At 41.9% G+C, this 20,056-nt stretch overlaps 1 protein-coding gene across 1 annotated transcript; it reads right to left on the bottom strand.

Moving 5' to 3' along the window:
• Positions 1 to 497: 497 nt before the first annotated feature.
• LOC135193151 (crossover junction endonuclease EME1-like) lies at positions 498 to 2,119 on the bottom strand. Its single transcript, XM_064176673.1, has one exon. The coding sequence runs from the start codon at positions 2,117 to 2,119 to the stop codon at positions 617 to 619; it is 1,503 nt and encodes a 500-aa protein (XP_064032743.1). The 3' UTR covers positions 498 to 616.
• Between the last annotated feature and the right edge of the window lie 17,937 nt (positions 2,120 to 20,056).

Here is a 20,056-nt window from a genome sequence, read left to right on the forward strand (position 1 = left end):
CTGGAATGTTTTGGTAGAAGAACTAGATAACGGGCAGTGAAATGAAAAACAATTGTGTCTACTTCTCTCACAGTCACGCTGAGAGCTCTGGGAAGAAGAAAGACTTTTTCTCCATTTTGTTACTCACTCTTGCTTTTGCCTTGGACCTGGTCACATCTCATTAACCCTGCTCCTACTAACCTTGCTCCCTAACCTCTTGGCTGCACCTCTCTTCTTCCTGAGAACTGGGGTAAGGTTGAGAGGGCCGGGGGGAGGTGTTGGGGTGGTTTGAGAGCCCCTCCTGGGAACTTAGGTTTCTGGGAGGGGAGTTGTGCTTTTGTATTGTTTATCCTTTGTATATTTCTGTATATAACTGTATATATTGTAAATAGCTGCTTGTAAATTCTGCTAGCTGTAAATAAATTGCTTCATCTATATTCCCAGGGTCCGTCTGAGTTAGCTGGGGCAAATTCAAAAGTGTGGGGGGGCGGGGTAACCCCCAAACCATCACAAACTCTTTAAACCAGAATCAATGAATCTACTTATTACCTAAGCACTTCTGAAGGAAGTTTAAAATGGGCTACTGTATAGCTGAACACCTAAACCAAGCAAACAGTATTTTTATCATCCCCCGGGGCTACCCAGTGAAATCCAAGTAGATATCAGGATCGTGGGAAGTCATCTGCAGGTAGATCCGTCGGGAGACTTCTGGTCCAACCCGCCGGGAGGTGGCTGTCACACCCTCCCCACGGTGCACAGGGATATTAGTCAGCATGTTTTCCCACTCCTGCTCTGAGGAGTACCTGCTATAGGCCTGGGTCAGAAGCTGAGGAGAAGGATATGCAGACACTATGGCCTCGGCCATCTCGAGGCTCACACGGTTAAACTGCTGTATTTGTCTCTTCCAGACTTCCAATAGACCCTTTCCAGAAGGATCCACCTTCACCCCTCCACACCAGCTCTTCTCTAAGTAGAAAGAGAACCCTGTCTTCGCACGCTCTCGCTTGAAAGGTGCTTCAGCTACAGCTTTTGTGAACATAGCAGCAAATTCTCCAAGCTCCTCCCAGCTCTCAAAAAAGGTAACTTGGACCTGTTTGTTCAGCTGCAGATCCACCAAGGCTTCTTCCACATCCATTCTTGTTATCTCCAGGCCAGAATCCTTAACTTTCCTTTTTCTCAGTTTTTGCTGTTCCTGTTCTTGGTTTCCACTTGCTGCTGCCTGCTGTGGTCTCTTTTTCGACTGAACTCTGAAATAATTTTCTATTCCAACTACCGCTAGTGCCAGAATTTTCCCAGGCATTTTATCCATCACATGAGCTACGTAGCTCTGCAGGGTCTCGCTCTGCCCTTCTGTGAAGCCCTGAGCCTCTTCTTTGTAGTTGCGAACCATGGACAAAAACTCCTCCAATCCATGCAGAACCAGGACATTTGGTTCTTCTGTCCATTCATCTCCTTCTCCCACCTGAGATGACACTGTCTTTCTCCTCCAGGTGATGCTGCAGGGAACGGCCTGATTTTCAACCACAGAGGAGTAATTTGCAGCCTGCAAAGCACTAAGGACCTGTCCACCACCATCTACCTGTAAGAGAACTTCATCCAGCACCACAGTTATGTATTTCTGGCACTCCCCTGGTCGCTGAGCTTTCAGCATCTTGGCAAGGGCCCTCTTCCTCTCTTTCTCCTGCTCCTGCTGCCTTCTCCGTGCTTCTCGCTCTTTCCGCTTCTGTTGTGCGGCCTGGCAGATCGCCTCCCTTTCCTCTTGACTGTATTTTGGCTTCTTGGGAGGGGGGAATTTTTCTGGGCTTGCCCCATTTACTAAGAGCCTACTAGACCGATCTGAGGTGTCAGACTGAGAGGCTGGCACCGTGCACAAGGAGGGCCTCTCAGCTCGGCGCATGCCATCTTGGTTGCCACACGGCACATCTCCATACAATAGGTCTTCCAGTGGTCCTTTGCTGCCAGGTGCCAATGGGCCACTGCTATCACCTCCTGCACCCCCATCGCTCGGCTGGAAGGGCTCAAAATCTACCTCTCTTTCTGCTTCCACCTTCCTCTTCAGCCTCTCGGCTAAAGGGACGACTTCCACCTCCTCCTCTTCGCTTCCACTGCTTACCACTACAAACGTTTCCGCCTCCTCCATCACGCTGGGCACAGGTGGTGAGGCGGCTGCATGGGGGCGGCTGCGGGAGGCGGCTGCGGGGGGCGGCTGCGGGGGGCAGCTGCGGGGGGCGGCTGCGGGGGGCGGCTTTTGTCTTGGGCCACTGGATCAAAGGGAATTGAGTTTTTAAGGTCACAGGGTAGAATTTGATTCCTGCTTTGGATAACTTTCCATTTCTTCCTTTTGCACACAAAACAGTTTGAAACTGGTGCAGATCACTTTTTCTTTGATTAATTTGGCTGCTAGTGCAAGCCAGTGAATGTCTTTTCTATAGCTTGGGCAGGATTTGTAGCATCACTGCAAGAGTGTGAAATGTGTTGAACCAACAGTCTTTTTGCCAAGAAGAATTACATGGACCTTATCTGAATTTGTTTCTGTTTACATCAGAATTCAGTTTACACTTGCCCAGATGACTAGTAACTCCCAGTGAAAAGTATTGAACTGCAGTAACCAGATGAAGAGAAACTAGTTTTCTCAGCAGTCATATTCTTTCTTCCTATCTGTAACTGAACAGTCTTAAATGCAATATTTTATTTTAGGAGTAATACAAGGGAAAAAAAAATCTATAGTCTGCGCAGTCTGAGAGAGATGGAGAAGTATTTTTATCCCTTGCAGATTTTCTCTTCTCTACCTCACAGCTTTAAGGACAAACCATCTTTGGCTACCAAAACATTACTACCTAAGTTCTTTGAATCAGTGAGCCAATACTGCCCTGGGGCAGGGCATTAAAGAAAATGTGGCGTCAGGATCATAGATTTCCAGCTACATGTCTGTCTCTGGCTATCTGTGCTGGTTCATATTATAGGAAATGGGGTGAATCGAATTTAATTTAAACCAGCTTTTCAAAATACGCTATGCTGCAGCTATGACTGCATGACAAAGAAAGGTTTTATAAAAGTTTGAGCAGAAATCTCATTAAAAGGAGATAAAAAGATGCCATCCTTCAGTTTTATTCCTTTGCCTTCTCCTTTCATATCCTCCAAATGGTGATGTATGGGTCTTACAGGAAATTCATTAAGAATACTGAGTCCTTTAAACAGAAATAGTTGTGTTACCAGTTGGACTAAAGTGCTGGCTGTCTCCTTTTTCACAACACAGCTGACATTAGAACTGCTAAGCAAATTACTCAAGGCCAAAAGACCAGTCAGGAAAGACACAAATAACCTTAAGCCAGCAAAATACAGGCAATTGCTAACTAAACTAATTAGACCTTTCATTATCTAAAATGTAGCTGTGTAAGTTTCAGTGCAAGCTTTAAACTGATTTCTAATGGTGTATAGGAATCTTTCATAACTCTTTCCTTTGCTTGCTTCTCTTTCCATCCTTTTACTTCTACTCGTTCAGTGGATTATTGAAGTCCTAATGAAGTAGAAATAATTCTAAAATTTTGCTATGAAGCACATGAGGAGAGCAATTAAAATACATTTTAACTTCTGCTGTTTTTTCCTGATCCAGTGCCTGACATGAAATCTGGAGAGAGATTGTTTTGAAGCTCTTACGTATTATGTTTTGGATAAAATCAATGAGTGTTTAGTAGATTTAAGTCATTCCTCAGAAGAAAACTTAATATTGTGAATAAAAAACTTGTGAAATGTTCTGTAAGACCAATAGATAATGTTGTCTTCAGAGGCTGTTTTCTAACAGTTAGTATTAGGAACTCAGAAAATGAAAACTGTTTTGCATTGAATTTGCTCTCTCTGAGAATGAGTACAGGAGAATGTTTTGTTAGTCTGCTTTTATATTATCAAGAAGATTTTTGTCAACTGTCCAGCACAAGTCTGTCATTCTCCCATAATTGAGAACCTGTTTTCACATTGTTGCCTATATTTTGGCTGAGGTCTTAAGTTGTCAATCTTTGGTCTGACTGGTTGGCCTGTATCTGATGCCTAGATGAATTTTGTGTCTGATCATAAATTGATTATAAAAAAAAGTTATTTCCTGGATGGAATGGTCTTTATTTCAGACATCCTGTTTAATTACTGAAGAGGGTTGAGAAAGGAGCAGAAATATATCTCATCTCTAATCTTTCTACCAACTTTTCCAGTTGTTAGATAATTCAGAAACAAAGAATCACAGAATGGCTGAGGTTGGAAGAGAACTCTGGAGGTCATCTACTCCAACCCTTTTGCTCAAACACATTCAGGTGACTTCTGAATATTACCACGCATGGAATCTACAACTTCTCTGGGCAACCTGTTCCAGTGCCTGGTCATCCTCCCTTTAAAAAGGATTTTAAGATAGTATTTCCCGTGTTTCAGTTTGTGTTCCTTTTCTATTGTTCCATCACTGAGAACCACTAAGAAGGGCTCTGTCTTCCTTGCACCTTTCTTTCAGGTCCTCCCTCAGCCTTCTCTAGTTTAAACAGCCCTAATGCAGGATATCATAAACCTTCTTCATGGCAAAGATATCTTACTGGCTCAGGTTCAGCATGGTGTGTCCAAGGACCACCATGTCCTTTTCCATATAGTTGTTTTCCAGCTAAGTAGCCCCTGGATTGATTTGAGCCTGGGACTCTTCCTTTCCAAGTAAAGGACTTTGCACTCCTTCTCCCTGAACAACCTCAGAGCTGACTTCATGTAGAAGTTCAGAAACAACAAGATGTTAAAGTCTGATTGTATTAGAAGTTGCTGCCTTAGTCAGAATTATGTTTTGAAGTGCCATGCTGTTGTACCACTTCACTGTCTAAAATTTGACTCTTTCTTCAGCAGACCATACTGGAGAAATCCAGCCCTTAATAAAGGTCTTTGTGAAATAGTTGTGTGCAGCAATTTTATGCCATCTATTTTTATGTCAGATTTTTCTCTGTGTGGAAAGCTAGTGCGAGTTCTTTACTTTGAACCTAAAAATAATTAAATCCCTTTCTTGCCTTCTGAGAGTTAAAAGTCTGATGCATCTGTGAAGGTGAATTTTTGCCTGCCAGCCAAACATTAGCAAGAATGAGGTTTTATAAAATGTGGAAGCCTTAGTAACAGTCTTTTATGCATATAAATGGTTATTACTCATGGTTACCTGAGGGTAAAGTAGAGGAGAGGAAAATGTAAAGACAGAAATGTAAAAGAAAAGAAAAAAAAAAGAGGAAAAAATATTTTTACCTTTATGAGGAAAGTTTAATGATGAAGTGCAAGGTTGTGTGACATTTACAATATTCACACAATGGGATAGAAGATGTGGAGTTGCATGGTGTATAGTCATGCTTGCCTCCTGTCAGACATTACACAATCCTGATAATTCCTAAAAAACTAAGTTCATCATTTGCTCAGATTGTACCACCTTTGTACTGCATTTAGGGAATTGTTTTGCGTTAGACAAGCCTCAAAACAAAGTTCTCATGTTCTGGCTCATACAGCTGTCAGGAGTTTTTGTGAGTTTCCTTTGCCCATGGAAGGTTCTTAGTATATTCAAAGGTAAGATATGGGGGTGGCGAGAATTCAGAATATTGAGATTAATAAATATATATTTTTATATAAAATTATCTCATCCCAATTAATTTCTCCCCTCCGCCAAATAGGTGTAGGTACTGAGAATCCCCCTCACCATCAGGCCTGGAACACAAACCCTATGAATAGAGGCTGAGGGAGCCGGGGTTGCTTATCCTGGAGAAGAGGAGGCTCAGGAGTGACCTCATTGCTGTCTACAGCTACCTGAAGGGAGGTTGTAGCCAGGTGGGAGTTGGTCTCTTCTCCCAGGCAATCAGCAATAGAACAAGGGGACACAGTCTCAAGTTGTGCTGGGGGAAGTATAGGCTGAATGTTAGGAGGAAGTTCTTGCCAGAGAGAGTGATTTCCCATTGGAATGGTGTATAGGGTTAACACTCCATGGGGGGCGTAACCCTGAACCTGACCCTAGGGGTCTTGGCCCCTCCCCAGGGGTGGGCCACACTCCAGGTGATGGTTAGCCCACTCCCCCCACTTCCTGTGGTATAAAAAGAGAGAGGAGCTTCCTGTTTCTTCTCTCTTTTCTTTGCTCCCTCTCGACACACACACACACACACTGCATACCAGCACACCACGTGGCAGCCACGAGGCAGAGACACCATCACATTGCTCGGGCTGTATCCATCCCTTTTTGTATTTTGCTGTTTTCCCTTCCTTATCCTTTGTAAACTCCCCTACCTCCAATACCTTTTCTAAGTTATTGTTAAACTTTTCCTTTTTAACTTCCAAATCGAGTGAGATTGATTTATTTGGGTGTGCTTACCTGTCTCTCTCTCGATGTCTAATTCCCTATCTCTGGAAAAGGAGGGGGAGGGCACTCTAGAGGGGAGGGCACTCTATAAATTCTATAAATTGTCATTGGGTCTATTAAATTTATTAGAGTCTCTGGGAACTTGCATTTGAACCCAAGACAATTTATTTGGCATCTCAACATGGGGCTAGGTAGAAAGAATTCTTTCAGAGAAGATTTGGAAGTTAAAAAATGGATATTCTGAGAGTCTTAATCATTCAGGCTTTTGGATGTCTGTTTTGGTCCTGGGTGTTAAAGTTTATAAGTTACCATGTCTTCTGGATTGTCATTGATATGGTCTGGGAATATTCTAAGCATTTGCCTGTCCGAGTCTATGCCTATTTCCTGAATTCTGTTAGTAATCTCACTGTGTTTAGAAATGTTTCTGGAACATGGAATCAATCTGAGTATATGTGTTGGGACACAGAAGCTCCAGATATTTTGGGGGAAAACTCATACTGGATAGCAGTGATCTCACTGTGTTTAAATGTGGTTTTGGGAATTTACAATGTAGCTCTGAGCTGGAACGCGTGGAGACCTCGTGTGGGGGCCACCATTAGGATGCTTAGGAGGAGGGGTGGCTCTCACTGCCCTGGCTGCAGCTGCGGGGGGTGGGAGACAGGTCAGACCAGCCTGATGGGTCAGGAAGCCCCTAGCGCGGCTCCGCCCCGAACTCCACCCCTAATAAATTGTCTTGGGTTCAAATGCAGGTTCCCAGAGACTCTAATAAATTTAATAGACCCAATGACAGTTTATAGAATTTATAGAGTTCCCTCCCCTCTTCCCCCTCCTTTTCCAGAGATAGGGAATTAGACATCGAGAGAGAGACAGGTAAGCACACCCAAATAAATCAATCTCACTCGATTTGGAAGTTAAAAGGAAAAGTTTAACAATAACTTAGAAAAGGTATTGGAGGTAGGGGAGTTTACAAAGGATAAGGAAGGGAAAACAGCAAAATACAAAAAGGGATGGATACAACCCGAGCAATGTGATGGTGTCTCTGCCTCGTGGCTGCCACGTGGTGTGCTGGTATGCAGTGTGTGTGTGTGTGTCGAGAGGGAGCAAAGAAAAGAGAGAAGAGACAGGAAGCTCCTCTGTCTGGGGGGGAGTGGGCTAACCATCACCTGGAGTGTGGCCCACCCCTGGGGAGGGGCCAAGACCCCTAGGGTCAGGTTCAGGGTTACGCCCTCCTGGAGTGTTAACCCTATACAAATGGGCTACCCAGGGAGGTGGTGGAGTCACCATCCCTGGAGATCTTCAAGAAAAGCCTGGATGAGGCACTTGGTGCCATGATCTAGTTGACTGGATAGGGCTGAGTGATAAGTTGGACTGGATGACCTTAGAGGTCTCTTCCAACCTGTTAATTCTATAAAATAATTCTATGAAATAATGCAAATGTAAAAAAAAAAAGTTTTGTAACTGCATATCCTGAACTTCTCCAGGAAAAATCTGTATGTAAGCAAGGGGCTGAGTTTTTCACTCATCTTTCACCATGGATTTAAACTTTCTATGTTTAGGTAAAACCAAAAATAAATATTGCAAATAAAATGTCTCTCTTTCATGGTTTTAAATGTTTTTGTGGGTTGTTTTGATGGGTGGTTTGTTTTGTTTTGTTTAATGCTCCATCTTGCTTCTCCAGTAATTTACATACTTTTCAATATAAAGATCTCAAGCCAGATTTTCAAGTGGGCTATTTTAATTTACAATTACCCTACCTAGCCTTAGTCTTATGAAAATGTTATTATTTGTATGTATTGTGGGCAAGGAGTAAAGGATTCAGGCCTCCCTTCAGAGCAGGGAAATTTTGCATTCACTGTCATATAAATGAAGCAAGGTTCTGAGGGTTAGATGTTTTTCTGAAATATCTGATCTACAAAGCAACATTCCCATTTTAATGCTTTAACTATAAAAGCAAACCACTTTAAAAAAGTAATAATACAGGCCTGCACTATTTGTAAATTAATTTGTGAATGAACCAATAGCCTTGGCTAGCAACGAATAAAAACACTGGTACCCATCTTCTCTCTTGCTCTTTATTACCTCTTTGTAAACATGGAATTTTTATTCATTCCCTAATTAACCCTTTCCTGGTAAGAATAAAGCTGAAAAAAGAACCTGCTTAGCAAATATTCTATGATGTTTGGGAGAGTACTCTTTGATAGCAGATGCTGCACCATGAGCTCAAAGGAGGCATAAATCTGCTGCTATTGAAATTAGCCCATTGTTCCATCAATCAAGTGCAATACTCCCATTCAGTCCCAAAACCAAGATTATTTTTTGTTTGCATTCATGGACACAGATGAAGGGGGAAATCTTGTGTGCACAGCTTGCTGCAATCTATAGAGTCACAGAATCATAGGATGGTTCAGGTTGGAAGTGACCTCAAGGATCATCCAGTTCCAACCCCCTGCCATAGGCAGGGACAGCTCCCACTAGAATAGATCATTCAAGGCCTCATCCAACCTGGCCTTGAACACCTCCTGGGAGGGAGCATCCACAGCCTCCCTAGGCAACCTGTTCCAGTGTCTCACCACTCTCACTGTAAAGAACCCATTCCTAACATCTAGTTTTAAGTCTCCTCTCTTCCAATTTAAATCCATTACTACTCATCCTGTCATTACAAGACCTTGTAAATAGTCCCTCCCCAGCCTTCCTGGAATTCTACTGCAAGGTCTCCTTGAAGCCTTTTCTTCTCCAGGCTGAAGAGCCCAGCTCTTGTAGCCTGTCCTCACAGCAGAGGTGCTCCAGCCTCCAGCACTCTGATCATCTTCGTGGCACTCCTCTGGACTCACTCTAACACTTTCATGTCCTTCTGTTGGAGGGCTCCAGAACTGCACACAGTACTGCAGATAGGGTCTGACAAGAGCAGAGTAAAATGAGAGAATCCCCTCCCTTGCTCTGCTGGCCATGCTTCTCTTGGTGCAGCCCAGGACACGGTTGCTGTCTGGGCTGCACATGCACACTGCTGGCTCATATTGAGCTTTTCAGCTGCTCTCCAGCCATTCCCCAGCCAGCCTGGAGTTGTGCTTCAGATTGCACTAACCCAGGTGCAGGACCTTACACTTGGCCTTGTTGAATGTCATGAGGTTGGCCTGGGCTCACCTCTCCAGCCTGTCCAAGTCCCTCTGGATGGATCACTTCCTTCTAGTAAGTCAACTGTGCCACACAGCTTGGTGTTGTCTGCAAACTTGCTGAGAGTGCACTCAATTCCTCCGTCCATATCTCTGACAAAGATGTTAAACATCTTTGAGGGATGCCACTTCTTACTGATCTCCAGGTGGACACTGTGCCTTTGAACACTACTCTGTGCATGGGATCATCCATCCAATTCCTTATATAGCAGTGCTCCGCCCATCAAGTCTGTGTTTTTTCCAGTTTGGTGATCAGGATGTCATGTGAGACAGAGTCAAATGCCTTATTCAGGTCCAGGTAGATGATGTCAGTTGCCCTTCCCTTGTCCACCATTGCTGTGATTTCATTATTAAAAAAAAAAAAAAAAAAAAAAAAAAAAAAAAAACCAATAAATTTGTCAGGCATGATTTGCCCTTGGTGAAGCTATTGCTGGTTACCATCAGTCACCTCTGCTTTGTTTTCCATTTGCCTTATCAGAGACATCAGGAGGATCTGCTCCATGATTTTGCCAGGCACAGAGGTGAGACTGACTGGTCTGTAGTTCCCGGGGTTATCCTTTTTTCCCTTCTTGAAGATGGGCATTATGTTTGCCCTTTTCCAGTCAGCAGGAACTTCACCAGCCTGCCATGACCTTTCAAACATGATAGACAATGGTTTAGCAACTTCATCTGCCAGTTCCCTCAGGACCCATGGGTGGATCTCATCAAGCCCCATGGACTTATTCATGATCAGATTCCTTAGGTGCTCACAAACACAGTCTTCAATTATAGTGGCCAGATTTTCCTTCTCCCAGTCCTTACTTTTGCCCTGTGGGGCTTTGGCATTGTGGTTGGAGCTCTTGCTGTTGAAGACTGAGGTGAAGAAGTCATTGAACACCTCAGCCTTATCCATATCCTTTGTTACCAGCTCTCCATTTCCAATCTGGAAGGGTCCCACATTCTCCCCAGTCCTCTTTTTCTCAGTAATATACCTGAAGAAGTTCTTCTTGTTTGCCTTAATGACCATAGCCAGATTTAATTCTAGCTGTCCTTTAAGCTTTCCTAACCTGAGCTCTGGTTGTACAAACAATTTCTCTGTATTTACCCCAGGTTCCCTGTCCTTGCTTCCACTCTCTGTAGGCTTTCTTCTTGTGTCTAAGTGTGCCCAGGAGCTCTCTATTCATCCACACAGGCATCCTGGCATTCCTACCTGCCTTCCTCTTTTTTGAGATGCATTGCTCCTGGGCCTGGCTGAAGTGATGCTTGAACACTGACCAGCTTTACTGGGGCCCCTTTCCTTCCGGAGTTATTTTCCCATGGACCCTGTCAGGATTTTGACCTGAAGAGGTTGAAATCTGCTCTTCTGAAGTCCAGAGTGGTGAGTTTGCTATGCACTGTCCTTGATACCTTAAGGCTACCCTTCAGCTTCACTTCACTCACCCGATGCTCCTTTTTGGTGAGGACTAGATCCAGCATAGCACCTTTTATTGTGAGTTCCTCTACCACTTGGAGGAGGAAGTTATCATCAATGAATTCCAGGAACCTCTTAGATTGCTAGTGATCTGCTGTACTGTCCTTCCAACAGATAGGGAATTTAAAACAAGTGTACTTTAGCAGACTGTCTGCCAACTGCCATCTAGCCTCAAATATATGGGCAATTTATCAGTCATTATTTGTTAAGGAAAAACAGTAAGTAACTTGTTTATATCAAATTAGTGTAAACAAGTAAAAGTCTCTCCTATTTATTAGTAATCAGTGGGAGCAGATTTGAACAGAGGTCATGTTACAACAGAGATTTTTTTCTCAGATGCTATCAGCAGATACCTCATTAAAAGTTTGAAATCAAATTATTAAAAAAAAAAAGGCCATAGAAAAGCTGTCAAGTAATGAAGTAAGGAACGTTTCGGGCCTTCTTCCCCCTCCTTTTTATATTACTGTTTTCACTTCATTGTTTGACATTTTGTTGTGGACTTTAACATCACAAATATAAACCACTGCATTTATCAGACCAAGTATTTCCCATGGTACATTAACAGAATTTTAATATGCTTTACAAGACTGTAAACTCAAGAAACACAAAAGAGGAAATTCTAAGCTGCCTTTCATTATGCTTGAGTACTTAACTTTGTTTCTGAGTCAAGACTTCCATTAGTCACGGATTTGACATTTTTTCTATTGCAGGTTAAGAAATAAATTGTAGAATGGACATAAAGCTAGTTTCAATCCACATCACAGGTCCACAGGTGCCTGCTCCTTTTGGGATTTGGTGGAGCACTTACATGTCTAGTTTTAAGAAAAAGTAATCCCTCTGGAATTAGTGAGTCTATTTCAAAAGCAGTTTAATACGATGCTCAAGTGAGGCTTGTGGTTTCCTTCAAAAAGTCTATGAACTACAAAATACATGTTTATGAAATCTTTGTAATTAATTCATAACTTTGATGCGTATTTCTTTCCTAATAGTAATGTGTGTTGGAATTAAATTAGAGGAAGCTAGGTTTAATTATCTAATCTAAGTTTAACTACCTAATTATGTCATTACTATACATACAATTACAATAATCAGTAAACAGTCACCAAAATTCATTATCATTTGCAAAACCTCATCTAAGTGTCTACATTTCAGGAACACACTCACTCTCTCAGAGCTCAACCATTTGTACAATTTGTGTGGTTTCTTAGCGTAAATTACCAAAGAATGAGCCCCAGAATCCAATCTAAGTTTGCGTCTGCTCATCATATTCTTTCCTTAAAATATTTTATCCTTCTTGCTTTAAAAGTAATGCTGTTGCAGAACATGGTTCCTCTGAGGCAATTTAGGAACTTCTGCCCGACCTCCAGGCTTCAGTTACTGATAGGCAACTTTTAAATACATGCTTTTGGGCCAGCTTGACAAACTTTCCATTCTTAACATTCACCACCCTAATAAAATTCAAAAGAGAATCAATCCCTCTGTAAACCTTCATTTTGCTATGATAAGCAAGACAAGACCTTTTATCACTTAACCTCTAAGATGATGCTCACAGTCCATCTCTGCAGCTGTCCTGTCAGTCTATCTTGCTAACACTGCCCAGGTTGTATTGTCAGTAGATAGACTCTCATTAGTGATAAATGCTTGCATCTTAGCTCTCTATTGTATTCCACAGAATTTAATGTTGATCTCTGTTTCCTAAAATGAGGTATGAAACTAACTAGTCTTACTAAAGAAGAATTTTTATCTTAAACCAACTTGGACTTCTCACTTCCTCACAATTCTTCCATGTGTTCCATCTGCATATGTTGATAACATTGTGGATTCATTCAGCATTAAAAAAACACATCCTCCAGCCTACTTTCAAGAAAGACCAAACTTTTGATGTTATCAAGGCATAGAATTAGGACATATCTTCTCTTCAAATAAATTAATATTTCTTTTTATTAACATTTTCTTTTGATAGCCTAGCAGATTCAGATTCTGATTAACCTGTGCATCTGCTTTCTCTGTAGGACACTGATGGGCATGGAAAAAAAAACCAAACAAACAAAACAAACAAACAAAAAAAGAAAACAGAAAGAAAGGAAAAGAAAAAAAGAAACTGAGGTCACTCCAGATATACACTATGGAAAGAAGACTCTACAGATAAGATAGTTGTAAGTCATAGATTTAAACCATTCTGGAGTTTAAGTTAAGCATAAGACCACTTCTGTTTAACATCTTTATCAATGATCTTCATAAGAAGTTGGAGTGCACCATTAGTAAATTTGTGGATTACACCAAGTTAGGTGTGAGTGTTGATCTGCTTGAGGGTATAGAGGTTCTATAGAGGTTCTATAGCGAGATGTAGACAGATTGGATCAATGAGCTGAAGTCAAGGGTATGTGATTCAACAAAGGCCAAATGCTGGATCCTGTAACTGGGTCAACAACCCCATGCAATGCTACAGGCTTGAGAAAGTGTGGCTTGAAAGTCGTCCAACAGAAAGGGTCTTGAGGGTTCTAATTAACAAGCAGCTGAACATGATGCATCACTGTGCTCAGGTGGCCAAGAAGGCCAAAAGCATACTAGCTTGTATCACAAATAGTGTGCCCCACAAGAATAGGGAAGGAATTATGCCCCTGGACTTGGCCCTGGAGAGGCTACAGCTTGAGTACTGTGCTCAATTCTGGATGCCTCAGCATAGGAAAGACATTGAGATCCTGAAGCATGTCTCATGAAGAGCAACAAGGCTGGTGAATGGCCTACAGAATAATCTCCTAAACTACCTGAAAGGACAATGTAGAGAGGTAGGTGTTGGTCTCTTCTAACAGATGATAGAACAAGGGGGAAGAGTCTTCAGGGTAAGTTTAGGATAGGCATTATCACAGAAAGAGTAGTCAAGCATTGGAACAGGCTGTCTAGGGAGGTGGTTGAATTATCATCCCTGAATGTGTTTAAAGTCTCCTAGATGCGGCACTTAGTGATATGTTTTAGTGGTGAACATGATAGTGTAGTGTTAATGGTTGGAGGTGGTGATCTGTTGTGGAGGCAGGGAATTAATGTGGCCAAGTCAGGAATATATATATAAAACCAGAATTATTTTATTTTCCTGAAACCTTGTCCCCAAAACTATATAAAGAAATTAATTCAGTTTAATTAGCAGACTCAGTTTGATTGAGAATATCTTACAAAGGATACTATAGATAAATCTGATTATTTTAGAAGTCAGGAAATGGAAAAGGCTAAGCTATAGGCACAGCTTTTCCCCACTATTAATCAGGCTGAACAGAAAGTTTACTCACAGGTGAGCCAGGCTGTCTGAGAGAAAGGGTGGTCCAGATGCTTGCCAACTCTCTCTCTTTCAAAAGACATCTGAGGCTTGTTAGGCCTATTAAGCTTGCACAAAGGGGTGCCTTCAGTAGGAAGCCATCCTAAGCAGGGACAGTCCTGTCCCTCAGGAGCTTGTCCTTCACAGCACTGGGAGACTCTCTCTGCAGGACCTATCCAAGTGGGGGAGAGCTCCAATGTGGGAACCCTAAGGCAGGAACTACCCCAATATTTATACCTTTCCTAGACAAAGAGTTGATTTACCTTTTCCTAGGTGCGAAGCACACAGCCAGTCACCAGCCTGATTCCAGCACGAGCATCTGCATCGGTCACCCAGCATGACGGAAGGACCCTTTGCTCCCCCCCCCACCTCAAGCCTGCAGGGCAGGGAGTGAAACAGTTTTTTCAAGCCTTTATTCTCCCATTCAAACCACAGAGTGACAGGAATTTTGGGGTATCCAGGACTCCAGGGCATGGTCTCAAGCATTTTTTCTATCTGGAATGATTCTATGATTCTATATAGGAAAAGAAACACCCAAACCCTGAACAATGATCCACCTGTTTTATAGCTAATTCAGACTTTTGAATCTACAGTTTCAGTGAATAACAGTCAGCAATTCAATTCAGTAGCTGTTTCTGAGTGTTCTTTGTCCTCCTGAACTTGACTTAGAGCTGTCACTAGTTGAAGTAATATTTTTAAAACATGTTGAAATAAAGTTTGAAGAGATAGTTACCACTTGTTCTTTCCAGTTAAAAACAAAATACAAAAACTAAAAAAAAAAATTAAAAAAAAAAAAAAAAAGTTACTTCTTATCTACATTTGTCTGGATTCCATCACCTAACAAAACATTGCAGAATATTTCCTGGGAGTTAATTCCCATCAGCATATGCTGCTCAGATTCAAGCAAACTGTAATCAAGTTAAAAAGAGAGAGATCACTGTTTTACATTATGTAGGCTTTGAAAGACCATCTTTCTGTCTAACTATGAAGAAGGACTCTAGACATCTTGGAAACAGCTGCTCATTACAATGAATTTAAAAAGTGAATTATTTTTCAGTGAACTGTCTTTCTCTACAAGTACAGCTATTTCATGTGTAATCAATTTTATTCCAGTCAGAATATGAGTGTTTGGGAAGTCAGCTTCTTAAGGGCTTTTAAAATGTGGTTGTACAAAAGACAAGTGGAATATGAGTAATCTTCAGTCTCATTTGAAAGGTTAAATCTATTCTGTAGGCTCTATCTTCTATTGCTGATATTTGTATCAGAAACATAAATTCACGTGATTCCCAAGTTAAGTACTTGAGCTCCCTCAAAGTACTTCAGCACTGCAAATGAAAGAGATTATCTTAGGGGCAATAACAGCACACCTGAGGGATGGCAAAGAGCTCAGGTCCAGCCAGCATGGGTTTAGGAAGGGCAGATCCTGCCTCTCCAACCTGATCTCCTTCTATGATCAGGTGACCCGCTTGGTGGATGTGGGGAGGCCTGTGGATGTGGTCTATCTGGACTTCAGCAAGGCCTTTGACACTGTCCCCCATAGCAAACTGCTGGCTAAGCTGTCAGCCCATGGCTTGGATGGCAACACTCTGTGCTGGGTTAGGAGCTGGCTGGAGGGCCTGACCCAGAGAGTGGTGGTGAATGGTGCCACATCCAGCTGGCGGCCAGTCACTAGTGGTGTCCCTCAGGGATCTGTGCTGGGCCCCATCCTCTTTAACTTCCTCATAGATGACCTGGATGAGGGCATGGAGTCAGTCATCAGCAAGTTTGCAGATGACACCAAGCTGGGGGCAGATGTGACTGAGTTGGAAGGCAGAAGGGCTCTGCAGCAGGACCTTGACCGCCTGGACAGATGGGCAGAGTCCAATGGGATGGGGTTCAACAGCTCCAAGTGTCGGGTGCTGCACTTTGGCCACAACAACCCCATGCAGAGATACAGGCTGGGGTTGGAGTGGCTGGAGAGCAGCCAGACAGAGAGGGATCTGGGGGTAATGATTGATACCCGCCTGAACATGAGCCAGCAGTGTGCCCAGGTGGCCAAGAGAGCCAGTGGCATCCTGGCCTGCATCAGGAATGGTGTGGTCAGCAGGAGCAGGGAGGTCATTCTGCCCCTGTACTCTGCACTGGTTAGACCACACCTTGAGTACTGTGTTCAGTTCTGGGCCCCCCATTTTAGGAGGGACATTGAGATGCTTGAGGGTGTCCAGAGAAGGGCAATGAGGCTGGTGAGAGGCCTTGAGCACAAGCCCTACGAGGAGAGGCTGAGGGAGCTGGGATTGTTTAGCCTGGAGAAGAGGAGGCTCAGGGGTGACCTTATTGCTGTCTACAACTACCTGAAGGGTGGTTGTGGCCAGGAGGAGGTTGCTCTCTTCTCTCAGGTGGTCAGTGCCAGAATGAGAAGACACAGCCTCAGGCTGTGCCAGGGGATATTTAGGCTCAAGGTGAGGAGAAAGTTCTTCACTGAGAGAGTCATTGGACACTGGAATGGGCTGCCCAGGGAGGTGGTGGAGTCGTCGTCCCTGGGTCTGTTCAAGGCAAGGTTGGACGTGGCACTTGGTGCCATGGTCTAGCCTTGAGCTCTGTGGTAAAGGGTTGGACTTGATGATCTGTGAGGTCTCTTCCAACCCTAATAATACTGTGATACTGTGATACTGTGATTATGTACAAGATACATTAAAAAGAAAAAAAAGAATTGATTTATTGGCTGTAAGATGTTTGAAGTGAAACATGGGCAGTAAAAGTTGGTCAATATGATTAAGACATTTCTAAATCTACACTGTGTAACTCCTGTTGCAATAGGAGCACCATATGCTGTCCTTGATTTCTTTTGTGAATCTCAACTATCTTCCATTGAGAAATAGAGTCCTGAGGAACATTACTTTCACTGATTCCATCATTGATTAATGCAGTGCTTTGTTAACCAAATAAATCTGGAATTCTTCTTCCAGTATTTATTTCACATGTCTTTTGTCAGTCAGAACAAGATTGAGCAACATAAACATTTGAAAATAAATATATTCTCCAAGAAACTAACTCAGAAACACTGTTCTCTTTCAAGTCAGAGCAGAATGGAGCACAGTCCAGTCTTTATTTAATCCAGGATTAAGCTCTGCCTGTGTAGCTGTTAGGTGTCAGTAGGTTATTATAGAGATCACAAGAGCTGAATTTCAGCATACAGTTGCAAACAATAGTGTACAATATGTTAGAAGAATAGGTAGAAGGGAAAAATCTTCAGATAAATACTTCATGTTAACATATACTTTCCTTCAAACAGTGTTCATTATATAAAAAAAAAAAAAAAAACACACAAAAAAAAAAAAAACCTGCAGCAGAAATATATATTTAGAAATGCTGAAGACAACAACTGCTTGTTATTCAAATTATTCCTGTCACATTTTTTAAGACTTACAGCACATACTGAAGCAAACAGCTCCCTAGATATATTCTTGGAGAACAAATACTCATGTTGCATACATGCTACTCCCAACACTAACAGAAGCTTGAAATGCATGGCCTTAGTCTAACTGGCCATGTGATGCTATTTACAAACTCCTGGATTTCCCAGCCACGATAACCATTGTTAAATATAGAAGAAGCATTAACAGGAGAAATAGTGTTTTTATTATAATCCAACATCTGCAGAAACTCTACAGTTTCATTAAAGGCAGGACTTCACAGAGAAATGACACACCTGCTTGCTCAAACTGTGAATTATCTTTGCAGTTTCCATTATCTCTAAAGTTTCTCATCCATTATAAATATTTCTTTATGGCCTTAAAATGAATAGGTTGCTGAATCAGCCTGGCTTTCCTATGGTACTTGAGCTGTGCTCAGGGTGATGGATGGTGTCCTTTGAACCTGCCAAATGAACTGCAGCCCTTTTGTTATTCCCTATTGTTCACATTAATAAAATGATTCTTCAAGATGAGTATCTGACAAGAATATCCTACATGTGTATATATTTCTATAAGCACCAATATGGTCTGTGCTCAGCTGATATTTTTCTAGACAAGTGATTGTCACTACTAAACACTCCTTTCTGCCAGTTTTGGAAAAAAAAAATTGGCATCAATGTAACTGGACTGTGTAACAAAAAAAAGACATGTCATTGGTACACTGGCTGCTTCAATACTTTACAGATACTTATCTGCAACATTCTCAGTATCAGCTAGCATTATCAATGTCAGCAGTCATGCCCCCATAAAAAGGAAAAAAAATCATTGTTACTTTTCATAACAACTTGTTAAGTTACTTTTAAGGGAGACAGATAAAGAAGGAAACAAAGTTTCATTGTGACTAATCCAGAAAGCCAAACAAAACAAAACACCCATGCATTTATTATTAATTCCAGTGCAAATGAAATGCAAATAAAGCTGCGCCAGGGTCTTGCTGATGAAATGACTACTTCTCCTTTTAAAGTTCTTACACTATGAGCCTTTGTCCCTGTCTCCTTTTTCCTGCTTTTGGGAGAAGACTTAAAATCAGCTAACTTTAACAGTGGCAGCTGATTTATGTAGGAAATCTGAAGGCAATCACCTTTACAAAGTCTCACTGAAACACTGCAATCAGCAAGCATAATTTCCCTTCTGTTTTCTGTCTATCTGTCTCTGGGAAGTCAATTGTAACCATGCAGGGAAAGGTATACAATTATTCCCAGTTTTGGTTGGGTAGCATTTTTTTTTCCATGAGCTAATAACTGTTTCTTGCAACAATCCATCAAATGAGTAGTGGACTACATTTTTAATTTTTTTTTTTTTTACCCCTGCAGGTTTGGTGTTTGGTTTGGGGTTTTTTTGGTTTGTTTTTTTTTTTTTTGGTTTTTTTTTTTGGTTTTTTTTTTTTTTTTTTTTGGTGTGTGTGTCAACATTGCTCCTTGAATTTCTTAAACTTGGTAAATTTCCTGCAGCTCCTTAACTGAAAAACAAACAAACAAACAAAAACCATCAACCTTCCAAATGTTGATTATTCTTATAAGTGTGCACCACCTCTACTTTACCATCACCAAAGTAATCTGTCTTGTTGAGCAATGATATACAACTCACTTAAAAGCCTAAGTTTAAGCAGATATAAGAAGGATGAATTCAAATTCCTTTCTCTTCCCAAGGCATTTTCAAGTAGATTACTTAGAGAACATGCAAAGTTCAACTAAGCTATGAATTGAACTGCCTGGAAGGAAGTGTTCTGATGAGTTTGACAAATACGCTGTGTATTTTTCCTCTGGCTTCTCCATGAAAAAAATATTATGCCAGCCCAAAGAAACAAAATGGGAACAAAGTATAGTTTGTATGATGAGACTGTAAAAATATTACTGAAACTATCGAGCATTATCACATACAGCAGTTGTTTGGGCCTGAACTACAGGAGCACTTTAATTTCAGCTATACTGGTTTTCCCTCTTCGTATGTGTCCTCTAGAATGGTTAAGGTCTTGCATGTAGTTTTGTGAGGTACTAATTGCTGGACCTTGAAATACTTCTGTCAAGGTGATAGTATACTTCTATCTTACCCCAGCAATGGCAACATCAAAGTAGAAATCCATCTGGAGTAACAGCAGCAGCTGTGCTTGTACCTACCTATCCTGGATACCCCAAATTCCTCTTACTCCATGGTTTGAATGGGAGAGGGAAGGTTCAAAAACCCTGTCCCCCCCACATCCTGCAGGCTTGAAGGTGGGGAGCAAAGGGTCATTCCAGCACATGGGGTGACCTGTGCAGATGCCTGCATTGAAATCAGGCTGCTGATTGACTGTGTTTTCATGCCTAGACACTTTGTATAAAGGGATAAATAGGGGGTTCTTCCTGCCTTGAT

This window comes from Pogoniulus pusillus, chromosome Z (genome assembly GCF_015220805.1).
Source record: "Pogoniulus pusillus isolate bPogPus1 chromosome Z, bPogPus1.pri, whole genome shotgun sequence".
NCBI lineage: Eukaryota > Metazoa > Chordata > Aves > Piciformes > Lybiidae > Pogoniulus > Pogoniulus pusillus.

Excerpts from the sequence above, each read along its gene's own strand:
- LOC135193151 (XM_064176673.1), bottom strand. The coding sequence starts at position 2,119 with ATGGAGGAGGCGGAAACGTTTGTAGTGGTAAGCAGTGGAAGCGAAGAG.